This window comes from Sitophilus oryzae, unplaced genomic scaffold, assembly GCF_002938485.1.
Source record: "Sitophilus oryzae breed Bouriz unplaced genomic scaffold, Soryzae_2.0 scaffold_359_pilon_pilon, whole genome shotgun sequence".
In the NCBI taxonomy this organism is placed as follows: Eukaryota; Metazoa; Arthropoda; class Insecta; order Coleoptera; family Curculionidae; genus Sitophilus; species Sitophilus oryzae.
This window is the reverse complement of record NW_022146928.1, coordinates 1,157,771-1,174,825: the sequence shown is the minus strand read 5'-3', so window position 1 is coordinate 1,174,825 and position 17,055 is coordinate 1,157,771. Positions and strand designations below refer to the sequence as shown.

At 30.5% G+C, this 17,055-nt stretch overlaps 1 protein-coding gene across 1 annotated transcript in view; it reads left to right on the top strand.

The window, feature by feature from the left end:
• Positions 1–6,368: 6,368 nt before the first annotated feature.
• The window catches only part of LOC115885062 (transmembrane protein 53), a 42,592-nt gene continuing 31,905 nt past the window's right edge, over positions 6,369–17,055 (top strand). Inside the window, exon 1 of the mRNA XM_030903824.1 lies at positions 6,369–6,793. Coding sequence (XP_030759684.1) covers positions 6,600–6,793 — 194 coding nt within the window. The 5' untranslated portion in view covers positions 6,369–6,599. The remainder of the gene's footprint in view (positions 6,794–17,055) is intronic.

Below are 17,055 nucleotides of genomic sequence, written 5' to 3'. Positions count from 1 at the left end.
ATTTTTATTGCAATTTTTTCCAAATAATTTCTGAAGTAACGTCAATATTTGGATGGAAATTAGTGTCTGGGAGTTTTTTGACATGAGAAATTTAATTTTGATGTCAGTATGACTCCTACTTGTAGAGGGCGCTACCTACATATTTTTTAATTAGACTGCAATCATCAATTTGAAATGTTTTTGTGCCAAAAGTTCAATAGAAACTGTTTTATCATCATTTTTTCATAGAAAAATTTACGATTAATTTAAAAAAAATAAAAAGTTCCCAAATTTAGCATTTCAGTCAAATAACTATCTACTCAACATGTTTATTTTTTGTCAATATAATGATATGCATTGACTATTTCCATTCTAAATATTTTGAGAACGGTTGCTCGTAGCGATTTTTACCAAGAGACATTTTTTACGTAAAAAATCACGAAAATGTATATTTTTTACTCAGTAGTTTTATACAGGTACAGGCAAAAAGTTAGTACTCTTTAAAACAGTTAAAACACATGTAAGTTTTAAGTGGCGCCCCGCTGCAAATAAGAGTCATATTGACAGCAAAATCAAATTTCCGATGTCAAAAAAACTCCCAGACACCAATTTTCATCCACATATATTGACGTTACTTGAGAAATTATTTAGAAAAAATCTAAATAAAAATGAAACTTTTACACCCTGTATCTCCGAAACTAAACATTTTAGGACATATATTTATATGAACTTCTTAATTTATTTTTATCTGCAGAATATGCTACCAAAATTTCCGGAATACAGTTTGACAGTGTGAACTTTTTAATTTATTTTTATCTGCAGAATATGCTACCAAAATTTCCGGAATACAGTTTGGACCACCCTGTAGAAATGCACGCCCAGCGGCTCTCAAAATGTTGCCGTTATTTTTTAAAAATTTCAAAGTTAAATAACTCGGTTATTATCAATGTATTTAAAAAATGGTAAAGAGAAAATATGTTTCTTTTGACCAGATCTACAACAAGTCTACAACCCCCTAAAACATTTACACTTATTTCTGGAACGCCCTGTATATTAGATTACCTTCAAATTACAGCCTACTTATATCCAGCCTGCCGATTATTTGCATGGAAATCTACATCTAGTCCTGAACTCTATTGAAATTTCTGCCGCTACATACCGGCAGTTGTATTATAAATAGATATACAGGATGTCCCAGGCTGAGCGTGCATTAAAAGTTTCTAGAGAACTACAATATCCAGATCGGAGATTTTTTTCACAATACTGTTTCATAACAAGATCTATGGATTAAAAATATTCTCAATATGGCGACACTTCCGGACATACCGGAAGTTGACAGCAATTTTCTTATTTTAAATGGGTACCCCCATTTTTTATTACATACCTAAATTCTCTATAAAATTTTATGAATTTTGATATCTAACCTTAACCGTTTTTTGAGAAAAAAAAATTAAAATTTTTGGAGGAAAAAAACTGCCTGTCAAAAAAAACTGTTGTGTTGTCTAAACAACAAATTTAGTGGTTACCACAGCCAGTGTGACATAAAGAGAAGACATGTGGCTATCTATTTAAGAAATTAAATTGTTCGAATGTTATATAATATTGGTCGTAGCAGTCATGGAATTGAGCGATTAAAAAATTATCATGAATCATTTATTTCAAATTTAAACCCACTTTTTTATTTCACTAGTGAAAAGGTTTTTTAATTCCTTACTTTTTGATTATACATGTTCCTATACCTAAAATAAATCGTTTTTAAGTTATTTAAGATTTAGTTTTAAAGAGTAAATTTTTGGTTTTTTTAACCAGCCACTTATGACTTTAATCGTTACGGCAATGTAAAACTATATCTGGCCATGTCATATTGCCATTAGCTATCACTAAAATACTAGATATATTATATTTTCATAAATACACTTATTTTACCAGCAGTATTTACAATATACGGAATTCAAATAATTCGTTTTTTGACAGAAGGGAATAAATTGTCTGACACTTAATGTCAAAGGAACCTAGATAAAATCAAGAAAAATATACGTTTTAAAACTAAATCTTAAATAACTTAAAAACGATTTATTTTAGGTATAGGAACATGTATAGTCAAAAAGTAACAAATTGAAAAACTTTTCACTAGTAAAATAAAAAGGGGGTTTCCATTTGAAAGAAATTATTTATGATAATTTTTTAATAGCTCAATTCCATTTTTTGAATAATGTTTATTGATTTTTAAATTTGTTAATCTGGGTTAACAATAAAAAACAAATAACCAATCACGGCGAGTCTCGATCAATTTCAGGAAACGTGGGGACTAATTTTTATAACACGGGCTTATATTTATCGTATTATTTTCAGAAATGTTTTGCAAAATGTTTCACGAAATATGTCCAGAAATCTTTCGTATAACATTTCGAGGAAAGTGTAGGGGCTGTTTTAGTAAAACAACCGGTACATACCATAGTTGTATAATATTAATGTACAGGGTGGGTCAAATTCGACGCTTTTAAATGGAAACACCCTTTTCTATAGGAGATAGACAAAAACTAATATCGGTGTCTGGAGCTCAATTTTTGTCAAAAATATGATGGTGAAAACTGCATATCGATATCTGTTACCGTTTCGGAGTTACGGGGTGTTTTTCAAAAATATGCATTTTTAACAAATCGCTGTAACTTTTTTGCTAAGGCAAATTTTGTATTTTTATGAAAACATTTCCAAAGCACCTTTTAACGTAGAATTTAATGGTTTATGTATATTTTTTTTAAATTAATAATTTAAGGATTATCAAGAGAAAATTTGATTTTTTATATGGGACACCCTGTATATTTTTAATTTATTGAAAATACTTTAAAATTACCTTTCCAAAAATATAACACACTTGATATTTTGCTCGATTCCTCTTCGAGATATAGAGTATATAAAAATTCGCCGGCTTTAAATAAGTAGGCTTTGAACGGCACCGGCTGTAATGCAAAAAAATTCTAGCTGTGAGCATCAATTAAAACGAAAATAATATTTGCTATGAGAGATGCAGAATTTTATAGCAATTTAAAATATATTTAACTAACATCAACGCATTTAAACTATATCTAATAACAATAAAAATAAATAGCAAACCAAGACATAAGATTTTGCTACAGGTGTTCGACATATCGACCGTCTTCTGTTATGGACAGAGGGGGCAGTTTTTGAACATTTCTCGCGGAATTCATTAACTCAGTAGGTGTGAAATATACCCTCTCATAACTGCTAAGTATTTCTAATTCTTGTCTAGATTATACGGAAGAATAAGGAACCTTTATTCTTCCGCAAATATATCCATGGGCACTAAGTCAGGCGGCCTCGACGGCCAACGGCTGGGGTCTTGGTTAGCTATTCAATTATTCTTGAAATTGACTGCAAAAATTTGCTGATAACTTCAGCGTTCAGAGGCGGTGCGTCGTCTTGCTGGAAATATATTTTTTCGAGTTCCATTAAGGGCATATCATCAATAAGGGGTCCAAAGTCCAAAGCCTACTAGTTAAAAGTGGCGAACTTTTAAAAATTCTGTATTTCGAAGGAGATTATAACAAAATATCAAGTGTGCTATATTTTTGGAAAGGTAATTTTAAATTCTTTTCAGTTTATTAAAAATATAGAGGGTGTCCCAAATAAAAAATCATTTTTTTTGTTGATAACTCTTAAATTATTAATTTTAAAAAAATTATACTTAAACCATTAAATTCTACGTAAAAAGTTGCTTTGGAAATGTTTTCATAGAAATACAAAATTTTCCATAGTAAAAAAGTTACAGCGATTTGTTAAAAATGCACATTTTTGAAAAACACCCCGTAACTCCGAAACGGTAACGGATATTGATGTGCGGTTCTCACCATCATGTTTTTGATGAAAATTGAGCTCCAGACACCGATATTAGTTTTCGTCTATCTCCTATAGGAAAGGGTGTTTCCATTTAAAAGCGTCTAATTTGACCCATCCTGTACACTCAAAACGCAATGGAGACATTTTTGGTCAAAATCAAAGTGTTATATTTTTGTTATTTTTAGCTCTATTTTCATAAATTTTTTAGCAAGTTGTATATAATTATGTCAACTTTAATTAGTAAACTCAGTTTTTTATAAACTTTAGCATTTGGCATATTATACAGGGTTAACCAGGGGTTGTTTTTTTACCCTAACTTTAAAACAGCCTGTGTAATAATTTTGTCTGTAAATTTTTCTAATATATAATTTTACGGTAAGAACCATGTCTCCTGAGCATTTTGTTTTTTGGATCATGTCAATATATGCCTTCGTTAATTTTTTAGAGCAAAATGACTTAAAATTTGCCACCAACAATTTGCAATTTTTTCAATGATCTATTATTTCTTTTTGAAGTTATTTTTTAATATGGCAAGGCGGCTTTGGTGATTTTTATGAACTATATACTACTACTATGAACTGCCCATCATGTTAGATGTTTGGGGAATGCCTGGCAGGAGGGTTAGAGGTCGCGAAGCGGTACCAGCTTCATTAAATAAACTTCGCTTGGTCCTTAAGGGCTCAAACTCACTGACGACCAGGTCGCAACGACCTGGCCGTCGGCTGGCCGGATGCATTGCGTTTTTAGCTGCGGCCAGATGAACGACCAGTGTCAACAGAGTTATCAGATCTAACGATTTTTTACGTTTTACCCATTAGAAAATATTGTTTCAGAAATGTTAAAATATCCGAGTTAACTAAAAAGCGAAGTTGCTATTCACAACAAACAAAAAACATTGTGTACGCGCGACCGACAAAAAGGGAGATATTCTGTTTCTTTTTTCTACTGATATGGCGCCCTTATCGACTTTAGAAGTAAACATATTAGGGCCATCGTAAAAAAGATCGTCAGTCACTGGCTCTAAATATAAGCAGGTAGAAAGTTTAGCTTCCAGTTATTTTCAATGTTTACAATATAACAGAAGTAAATCTCTACAAAACAGTAATGACTTCTATTTTTATGAATGTTTAAGTTACTTTCTTAATTTTTTTTCAAAATAGTGTACCTAGTAGAAATATAGTCTAATGAACCCTGTTTGAAAAACGTTAAATTAAATATAATATTTAAAATACAGTTGTCCTCCTTGTACATGACTAGAATACAACTAAAAAAACTAATTTAATAAAAAAAACAAGTGATTGTAGATAAACTTTAAATATTATTTTTTTATTTTTTAATATCGAAACTCAAAGGTATTATTATACCGAAACTCAAAGGTATTATTATACCTTTGAGTTTACCTGTTATTACACGTATCATACCAACCATAAATAGAGTAGGTATATCATATAAAAATGTTTTGAGTTTTTACTAGAATCGACCCTTGATAAAAAAAGGGATTAGATTTAAGTTTACCTTTGATCCAGTCTGTATACTATTTCTTTGGATTTTCTGCACGTGTGAAAAAAACTACACTAAAAACACTATATCTTATAGAAAATAAAAATATTGTGCCTTTGAATTTGAGGTGGATTTCATCTGAAAATTATTAATAATTGGAAGAAAACCCGGCGAACAAGCGGCAGAAAATAATAATATTTCCGTGCAGTTTTCTGGTCGCAACGACCAACGGACGGCCAGGACGTTAGTGTGCGCTATCTCATTTGATTTAATGGTTTTAGAGGTAGGTGCGGCCTGGTCGGTGCGACCTGGTCGTCAGTGTGTTTGAGCCCTAAAGAAGAATGGGAAAAAATAACGCAATATGATATATGCAGCCTCATTGACAGTATAAATGGACCTATACAGGTAGTTATAGCATCCAAGGGAGGCAATACAAAGTATCAGGGTATTTTTTATATTTTTTTTTCTCTGTTTGTATAATTGAGTATTACAGATGTTTTTTTTTTCTTTTTTTTTCCTATTATCGTTATTAATGTTTATTTAAACCAGGACTGTATCTTCAGTCTTTAACAGTTTGTTTTGATTTAGTATAGAATACCCAATGCAAAATTTGTTTGTCACCAAAACCAACTCGTTATATTAAAAAATTAAAGCAAAAGGTAATGATAATTGAAAAAATTGCAAATTGATTGTGATCAGTTCATTTTCCTCTTAAAAATTAACGAAGGCATGTACTGACATGATCCAAAAAACAAAATACACAGGAAACATGGTTCTAACCGCAAAATTAAATTTTAGGAAAATTTACAAACGAAATTATTGCACAGGGTCTTTTAAAGTTAGGGTAAAAAACAACCCCTCGATTAACCCTGTATAATATGCCAAAAACTAAGTTTATATAAACTGAGTTTACGAATTAAAGTTCACATAATTATATACAACTTGCTAAAAAACTTATGAAAATAAGGCTAAAAACAACACAAATATAGCACTTTAAATTTGACCAAAAATTTCTCCGTTGCGTTTTTTTGCGTCTGAGAGCAGTAATTTCGTTAAAAATTGGACTTGGACATTAAATAGCCAATTTTAACCAACTACGCTAATTTGCGTTCTAATTTTCAAATTCGACTTTTTCCAAATTCGTCAATAAAACAGCAACAACGGGAATTATTTCAGGGCCGGTCTGCACGTCACGGAAATATAATTCAATCGATACAGACCGGCGGTAGAGGAACACGCGCAAAACTCGCTGTTCCCTAAAAATGGCTAACCCAGACGGTCTGGAATATCACATCAAATTCCCCAATCCCAATTTCAATTACAACCAGAACAATGCCGAGTCGGATTTTGTTTTTGTCGTCAATGAGGAAAAACTACCGGTTATTGTTTTGTTCGGATGGGCCGGCTGCAAAGACAGATATCTGGCCAAATATTCGCAGATATACGAGGAAAGAGGGTAAGTTTAGCGGCTTTTGTTAATTACAGTTCACGTATAGCTTTGTACTTTAGTTTTGTGTCTAAATTTTAAAGATGTATTACTGCACATTGTCGTGATCCTGGATTGGACCACCGTCGTCACCAATCTTGTAGTCGCTGCCACCAAATGTTGTAGTTCTCTATTTGACTCGTATCACCACTTGTTGGGAATGTTATTCTTTATTTTTTTATAATTAAATTCTTACTAAGTTGTTATTACTTTTTATTTTTAAACTTTTAATACAAAATATAAATTTAGCAGTATTACGTCTATGAAAAAATTTTATGAATGTCCCCGGTCCCTTCTGTGACCGTGCTTTTATGAGAATGCCCTCTCCGAAAACTCCACGGGCGTACCTACTATTTCAATAATATTTTCAGGTAGGTTTGCAAAAAAAGGGACAAAACGCTGACCTCATTTCTTAAGTAAATAGAAACCAGACATCGCGTCTGAAAGTAAAACGAATACAAAGGAAAACTAAAAAATGATGCAACTTTTATGACTATTTCTTCCAAATTTCATCTTAAGGTAATGGTTCTGTTTATTTGCATCACCCATCTTTCTGAGAAGAATAATAATGTTGATGGTATTTTTCGTACCTTAAATTCTTTAGGCATAGCCGTAGAATAAGGGTAAAAATAATATTTTATACAATTTGTCGAATATACATATACATATAACCATATTAAATGTATGTTCACAACACCTCCCCCCTTAATGAGAGATTTCATGAGGTGAAAGTGATATGAAATCTCAAAACAAATGTTTATATAATTAATTAGTATAACTCAGATGGAAATGAATAAAAGTACATATATAAAAGTATTATACAAGTCTTAACTACTAATTATAACTAACTTACATTCTAACTTAACTAACATTTTTTTTTATAACTATTGCAGATTTAAAAATGTATCAAATGCGGAAATTATTTTTCTTTTAATGGTCGCCTTGATGGTACATACCCAATGGGTCTGCGCGAGGGCGCCTGTAAATTAACATTCTCTTCTTCGGAGTTTTCATAGTTACCTACATTTTCAGAGTTTTGGCTAATATTACGATTATAATGAGCAACATATCTATCACTATTTCTAGAAGATGGTTCCACAGACTGATTAACTCTAATGCATAAGTTTGGAATAATTCCGCAACAGGCTGTCTTGTTAGTACATTTTGTATACAATTTATAAATAATAAAAATAATAGCAAGAAGAGCTAAGATATAGGCAATTACAGATGCTGGAAATGTATAATTGTTTACAAGTTTCCTTTTTAGAATTTCATCACCTAACTTTTCAATATCTTCTAGCTTATGGCTCGCTACATTAAGTTCGGGGATGTGCTTTGTTAATTTCCTATAATGTTCGTTGAGAAATATTTCACTAATGTTTATTTTTTCTTCCTTTATCCTTTCGCAACAATTATCACTAATGTCGAATGGTGGAATAAAATCACTTGAAATATTGGACTGGACTGTATTTCCATGAGGGATTAGCATTGATGATGCGCTATAAGCTTTACATTGTTTACCTATAGTGACACTACCGCAATTTTTTAGTATTACATCTACGTGATTTTTTTTATTATTACATGATATCGTAAGAGTTTCTGGATGAGGAACTGCAAATAACCAAGTGTTACTGGTAATTATTATAAATAAATTAACCCTAAAACAAAATATATATACTAATAATAAGCTAATTAAAATTTATTAATTCTAGTTTTTATAATCTATATATACTGATTATGTTTAGTTTTAATAATAAAAATATTTTAATCTATTTTGCATGAATAGTTTGTTTATTTTTTTCCTTTTTTGAATTGTATAATTTACATCTGATATTTTTTTTATAATGGTATATGGACCAATCCATAAGGCGGAAAGTTTTTTACTTCTGCCACGTCGAACTGATTCGTCGTAAAGTAACACTTTGTCACCAATTTCGAATATTCTGGTATAACTGTTTTTATCGTAATTATTTTTTGATATGTTTTTACATTTTAATAAGTTTTCTTTAGCTAATTGATTAGAATGTTGCATTTTTTGTTTAAGATTGTTTATGAAATCATCATAAGTATAATTGACTTTAGGTGGTTGTTTAACTGATGTTGGTAATGTAGGAATATGTCCGAATAAAAGTTCAAATGGAGAAAATTGTGTAGCAGTGTGAGGTGTAGTATTATATGTAAATGTTGCATAGGGAATCCAATTATCCCAGTCTGTTTGAGATGTCTTAATGAAGTGTCTTAAATATTCTTCTAGAACTTTATGAGAGCGTTCTAGTGCTCCGTTTGACTCTGGGTGATAACTTGTTGTTTGGATCTTTTTTATCTTTAAAAACTTGCAAGTACTTTTAAAAATATCACTTAAAAAATTTGACCCCTGATCTGTGACTAGCATGTCAGGTATTCCGTAAATGCATATAATATTCGTTACAAAATGATGCGCTACAGTTACAGCTTCTTGATTTCTCATAGGTATATTAATTATATATTTTGTTAAATCATCCTGAAAGGTTAATATGTATTTGTGACCATTTTCGGTTTCTGGTAGTGGTCCAACTATATCTAAAAAACATTTTTCGAACGGTTTTGATGCCGTGGTCGTAATTACCATAGGCATTTTTGTTTTTCGAGACTGTTTATTTTTTTGACAAAGTTCACATTTTTTTATAAACTCTTTTATGTCTTTTTTCATACCTTTCCATGTATATAATTGAGATAATTTTTTATATGTGCGGGATGACCCTTGATGACCTCCTAATGGACAATTGTGATTTTCATTTAATAATACAACTTTTTCAGCATCTGAGGGGTTGATAAGACTGTTGTTAAATATTGTAATTTCTGAATAGAGGTCTTTAAAAATATATCTTATCATAGGAAGAACGATTTCCCATTTGACTAATGAGTTGTAATGATATTTTATAAATGATAGTTCGGTTTTTTCGTTGGATATAATATTTCGTAAAGTTAGTAAGCAAGACCAAATATTTTCATAATTAATATCACTGAATGTATTTTCGTTGTCTGTTAATAGAAATATATTACAATTATTTTGTTGATACTGAAAAACTGACGGCATGTCTAAAGGATTTGTGTTATCGTAATGTTCTAAAAATGTATTAATTTGTTTATTTTTTTCTAGAATTTTAAAGTCGTTTTTGTTGAATAATTTTGGCAAAAATAAAACTATAGGTATAAGTTGTGGTGTTTCAAACAGATTTGTGTTTTTTTCTTTGACTTTGGAATTAATAATTATATGGCTTTCGAGATGTGTTTTAAAATTATCATAATTGGTAATAATAGAATTGACATTTGTTGTGCTAACTATTCTACTCAATGCATCAGCATTTGTATTAATCTTTCCAGCTTTATAAATTATTTCATAGTCATATTCTTCAAGTTTTATTCTAAAACGCGTCAAACGAGAACCAGGGTCTTTGATATTAAATATATAGAGTAGGGGTTTGTGATCTGTAACAATTTTAAATCTTGTGCCAAAAATATATGGACGGAAATGTTTTACTGCCCAGACGATTGCAGTTAGCTCTTTTTCTGAAGTTGAATAATTTTGTTCTGCTTTATTTAGAGTTCTACTAGCAAACGCTATTGGACGATCATGATTAACCTTACCCTGCGATAAAATTGCTCCTACTGCGAAATTACTCGCATCTGTTGTTATAATAAATTCTTTGGTAAAATCTGGGTATTGGAGAACAGGTGGAAAAGTTATACTATCTTTAAGAATTTGGAAAGAATTTTCGCATTTTATACCCCAATTAAAAACAGAATCTTTTTTTAATAATTCGGTTAAAGGTTTAGCAATTTTAGCGAAATTTTTGATAAATTTCCTATAATATCCTACAAGCCCTAAAAAAGATTTTATATCTTTAGGATTTTTAGGTTGCGGAAAGTTTGTTACACATTGAATTTTTGATGGATCTGGTTTAATGCCGTTTTCTGTAATAATGTGACCTAAGTATAAACATTCTTTTCGTAAAAACTGACACTTCGAAGGTTGAAGTTTTAAATTATGTTGTCTAAATCTTTGAAAAACTTCAATTAATCTATCGTTATGTTCATTTAAGTTGTTTGCATAAATTACTATATCATCTAAATAAATAAAGCATTTCATACCATTAAGACCGCTTAAAACTGTGTTCATGAGTCTTTGAAATGTGGCGGGAGCTCCTTTTAAACCGAAAGGCATTCTGTTATAAACGTAATGTCCTGTATTAGTGCTAAAAGCGGTTTTATTTTTATCTTTTTCGTCCATTTCTACCTGATGAAATCCACTAGTAAGATCTAAGGTAGTAAAATAATGAGATTTTCCTAACTGGTCTAAAATTTCTGCTATATTAGGTAGAGGATATGCGTTTCCAATGGTAATTTCATTTAACTTTCGAAAATCAACGCATACTCTAAATTTAGGTGATAATGGGTCGCTTTTCTTAGGAACAACTAGTAAAGGACTATTCCAAGGACTGTCCGAAGCGGAAATTACCCCGTCTTTTAACATTTGCTCAGTTTGTTCATTAATTATTTCTTTATGTTTGAAAGGCAATCTATAAGGTTTTACGTTAATAGGACCTTTATTACTTTCTGTCGGTATAGTGTGTTTTATTGTGTTGGTGCTTGTTAGTTTATCGCCTTCTAAGTAAAAAATATCGTTAAAATCTCTACAAATATCTAATACTGAATTAGTTTCTTCTTCATTTAATTGGTCTAGATTAATTTCTTTTCTTATTTTAGCAAAACGATCGATAATGTCATAATTATATGTTTCTATAAATTCGTACTCATTAAAAGAAATAGGTTCGACATTCACTCTAGGTGTATGGATAGTTTGAGCTTCATTAGAAATATTTAATATGCTAACTAAACATTTATAGTTCTGGACTTTTGTTAGGCTTGACCCTAGATATAAATGTTCGGATAATTGTTTTGAAACTACTATGCCTTCGGACGAAGATAAATTAGCTAGAGCAGGTACAATAATTTGACATCTCGCGGGAATTATTGTAGTTGCTTCTGACGGCAAAATTTTAAAAAAATTGTCTTCAAAATTAATGACTCCGTCTTCGTAATTTATTTTGGCTTTATACTTTTGCAAAAAATCGCGTCCTAATAGTCCATCACTTTTAATCGGTATACTATCTGGCACAATGTGAAAAGGATGAGTTATTGCTTTGTTATTGTTTAATTTAATTGGGATGTTACAAACACCTTTAGTAAATACAGGTTCTTTACTTATACCTTTTAATTCTATAATGCAAGTTTTATTTAATTTTAGATTATTTTGTAATAAGATACATTCTTTCAATAAAGATATATCTGCCCCTGTATCTAATAAAAGATGTAATTCTTTATCTTTTATATCTAAAGAAGGGATTTTAATTATCTCTAATTGTTGGTAACTATCGGAAAATAATACTGATTTATGCGGTATGTCAATTAAGTTTTGCTCAATTTTAATTTTATTTTTATGCTCAGGTAGTGTGTAATTCATAGAACAGCTATTATCTAATTTTAAGAAGCGCTTAATCGGCTGCTCGCGACCAAGGCTTCGCTCTCGTTTCCCGAAAAATTTTGAGATGTGCTCGGTTCTGAAAAATAATTATCTGCTGAATTGATTAACGACTGAGAATTTATAGTTTGAATTTGTTGTGGTGATCTATTATTTGAACTATTAAAATTGGTAGTACTGGATTCATTATTGTAATTAGAAAAATTTTGAGATTGTTGAGGTATCGAAACATTTTGCTGCCGTTGAGGAACTTGTGAGTTATTAAAATTTCTTGGATTCTGAGAATATCTATTATTGTAATTTGAACGAGGATTATTACTGTTATAATTGTTACCATAATTACGATTATAATTACGCACGTCGTTGTTCTGATTAAAATTTTGATTGTTGTAGTTTCGATTAGTGAAACGTCCTTGATTATATTGTACTGTATTTACGTCTTGTCTATTTGAAAAATTATTATTGCTATTAAAATTTTGCGGTGGGCGTGTCTGATTATTGCTAGGTACATTTCTATTATATGAGTTACTATTTTGTTCGTATTGCCTAAGCTGTCTACACTGTGATGTTAAATGATTATTTTTAAAACAAAATAAACAGGAATTATTAGAAGAATGATTATTTAATTGTCTATTTCCACGCTCTACAAAACCTATATTTTTAAAATGCGAGTTTTTAAACCTGTCATTATTCTCAAGTTCCATTTCAATTGCTAATGATAAAGCTTTATCTAAATATGTAGTATTTTCGGCAATAATACGCATTTGAATTTTTTCATCGTTGAGTCCTTTTCTAAAAGTATTGACTAAAATGGAGTTTAAATTTTCTATTAAAACAGTAGCTTCGTTATTTGCATAATTTAAGTGACACGTTTCTTTATATTTATTAAAGAGAATTTGTAATCTATCGCCATATTCTTTTACAGTTTCCTCTAAATGTTGCTTTATATTCATTATTTGTGTTAGGAAAATGCGATGGTGGTGTTTTATCAGTAAAGTGCTCTAATAAGAAATCTTTTAGTTCTTCCCAATTTTGAAACTGTTTATATTGTGTTACCTCTTGTGCCTTCCCTTTAATTTAGTACCAAAAATTAAATCTACTAGTAATTTTTTTTTGATCCACTTTGACAATTTTATTATTGAATCACAATTTTTTTAAGAAAAATTGAGTGAATTTGCGTCACCCTGACCATCAAATGAATTAAATTCAAAGAACATCAGTTGGTGTCTTTTACCTCCTGCCATTATTATATTTTATTAATGATTTATTACTTTAGTTTAAGAATTATTATTTATTTTATAGATGTATTTTTTAGTTTGAAGAGAGAAAAAAATGTTACGAATTTTAAGCAATATTTTTTTTTTTTGTTTTGTTATTTGCAGCCCAGAATTATTATTGTCTTAACTTAAATCTAACTAACTAAAAATCAGAAGAAAAACAGTAGCGTCACAATACAGTAAACAAATGAAAAGACTTACCCTGTCATCATCTGGTGAAAACAAAAAGCTTCCCTCTGAGACTTGCTGCTGGACCATCTGGCGCTCCTTCAGTGTCCCCCAATGCTCCAGTCTCGTGTCCGAGGGCTTCTTTTGCTGCTTCTGGTGCACCTTCAAGAACTGCCCGTTGCCTCTATCTTCTTCCAAAAACTGGTAGGTTTCTGCTGCGTCTGGCGCACCTTCAGGAAACCTTGGTAGTTTTTACCGCTGCCACCAATGTCGTGATCCTGGATTAGGACCACCGTCGTCACCAATCTTGTAGTCGCTGCCACCAAATGTTGTAGTTCTCTATTTGACTCGTATCACCACTTGTTGGGAATGTTGTATTCTTTATTTTTTATAATTAAATTTTACTAAGTTGTTATTACTTTTTTATTTTAAACTTTTAATACAAAATATAAATTTAGCAGTATTACGTCTATGAAAAAAATTTTTATGAATGTCCCCGGTCCCTTCTGTGACCGTGTTTTTATGAGAATGCCCTCTGAAAACACTCACGGGCGTACCTACTATTTCTCTTTAATAATATTTTCAGGTATTAGGTTTGCAAAGGGACAAACATTGACCATTTCTTAAGTAAATAGAAACCAGACATCGCGTCTGAAAGTAAACGAATTACAAAGGAAAACTAAAAATGATGCAACTATTTATGACTATTTCTTCCAAATTTCATCTTAAGGTAATGGTTCTGTTTATTTGCATCACCCATCTTTCTGAGAAGAATAATAATGTTGATGGTATTTTTCGTACCTTAAATTCTTTAGGCATAGCCGTAGAATAAGGGTAAAAATAATATTTTATACAATTTGTCGAATATACATATACATATAACCATATTAAATGTATGTTCACAACAACATTAGAAAAAAGGAACCTATAATTATACCGCACTTTCAAATTTATATTATTTTAACTACAGATAATATCGTATAGTGCCAGCTATAAATAAAATAATTTGTTATTTATAGTTACAGTAATAAGTAATTTTTCTACTGCTAAATATTATTTAAACATTAATTTTGTTAGTTTCAGGTATATAATAATACAAAATATTAAAAAAAGTAATATAGAATAAATATTACTTCTTGCTTTATTTATTTTTATGATATAATATCTTGAAGACTACTGAAAACGATAAAGAATTACTTGACTAATGTAAGCAGTCATGTCATTAATAAGTTAATAAAATATACCTACATTACAGTGTTTAAATACATAAGTAATACCACAGACTAACCTAAACAGATGCGACAAACAATGCAAATGTGAAAATTACATTTTGGCGAATGCGCAAGGCAAATTTTTCCGTTAGATTTGTCATATAGGCGAATTTTACAGCGGACCAGCAAAGTAACCTCCATTCGTTTACTAAGAAGCCACGCCTCCTTTGTGTAGAAAATAGAGAGGGAAATTTTGTAGTTCGAATCAAATAGAGATGATTTTAATTTCATTAGTTTTTTTTTCAATTTTTGATACATTCACAATCTATACCTACTAATATATAAAATTTGAGTGACTGACTCACTGATTAATCACGATCCTGCTCAAACCACTCAACGTAAGAAGCTCAATTTTGGCATACAGGTTGATTCTAGGGTGTAGAGGTCCGAAAAGAAGAAATTTTTAGAAATTCCAGTTCCAAGGGGGTGAAACCATCCCTTAAATATTACAAGTTTCCGAAAAAACCCTTAAACACGTATAAGTTATTTTGTTTTTTTACATAATTTAAGATTTTTTAAAAATGTATACAGGGTGTTTCGAAAAATCTGGTCATTGATTAATCACAATCCTGCTTAAAGCGCTTGACGTAAAAAGCTGATTTTTGGAAAACGGATTGACTTTAGGGTGTAGAGGTTCGATGAGAAGGGATTTTTCGAAACTCGAATTCTAAGGGGGTGAAACCACCCTTCAAATATTAGAATATTTTTATTTAAAAACCGATGAGAGTTTTTCGAAAAGCCTAAAAAACGCATATATTTTATTTTTTGTTGTTTTACATATTTTAAGATTTTTTTTAAAATTTATACAGGGTGTTTCATAAATATATGACCATTGAGTAATCACGATTTTGCTTAAACTTGCTTGACGTTTAAAGCTGATGATTTTTGGCAAACGGATTGACTGTGGGGTGTAGAGATTCCATAAGAAGGAGGGGTTTCTCGATTCCAAGAGGGGTGAAAATGCCCCTCAAATATTACAATATTTGTTATTTAAAAAACGGTTAGTCTTTCGGAAAACGCTTGACACGCATAATTTATTTTGTTTTTTTTTTACATATTTTGAATTTTTTTAAAAATCATACTGGGTGTTCCAAAAAAGTTGGGTAATTAACTACGATTCTGCTTAACTGCTTGACGTAAAAAAAATTATTATTTTTGACAAACAGATTTTCTGAAAGTCAAATTCCAACGAGATGAAACTACCCGTCAAATATGACCAAGTTATATAATAATATCGCCATATTGTTTTCTCAGGCTCAAGGACATAAATGTGAGAACATTTTATCCAGTTTGTATGTTAATGGAAATTTTTGAAAATTCCTCATCTCGGGGGATGATATAGGGTGAAAGCTGGTATGAAAAGAAAATTTATTACTACCTGGCATAGAAGTATAATATTTTTACAAAGTTTATGTAGTTAATAAGTCGATTATTTGATCGAACTGTATGTCTATTCGCTTTTTCGTATTAGAAAATCTAGGTATTTTCGGAAAAAACACCCATAGTTTTTGATATAATTTAGTCCTAGAAAATCTAAAATGTATCTTCTTCAGTTTTAGTGTTTTCTCATCCATTGAATGCACATTTTTTAAAAGCATTTTAAATAAAAAAACAAGAAACTTAAACTGAATAGCTGAATTAAACTAAACAATACTAAGAACACCGTGAACTAACTAAATGTAAACCAACAAAAACCCAACAGGAAAATTAAAAATCGAAACAGCAGCTAATAATAATAATGTGATGTATGTAATATCCATATGTGAAACAACTGAAGAAACTGACTTAAAATCCTCTGAAAGCCTTCAATATTCCCATCTTAGATTCTTGGTATTCTTTTCTAGGACACTGTGTGCCAATTCTACTTACCAATTTGTATAAACTATATCGGTATCACGGCACATGCAAACAATATGCCGTGTCTGTATCATAAAAGTACCTATTTGCTATATAAAAAGATCAGCACACTAAATTTTAAATCAATTTAAAATATCA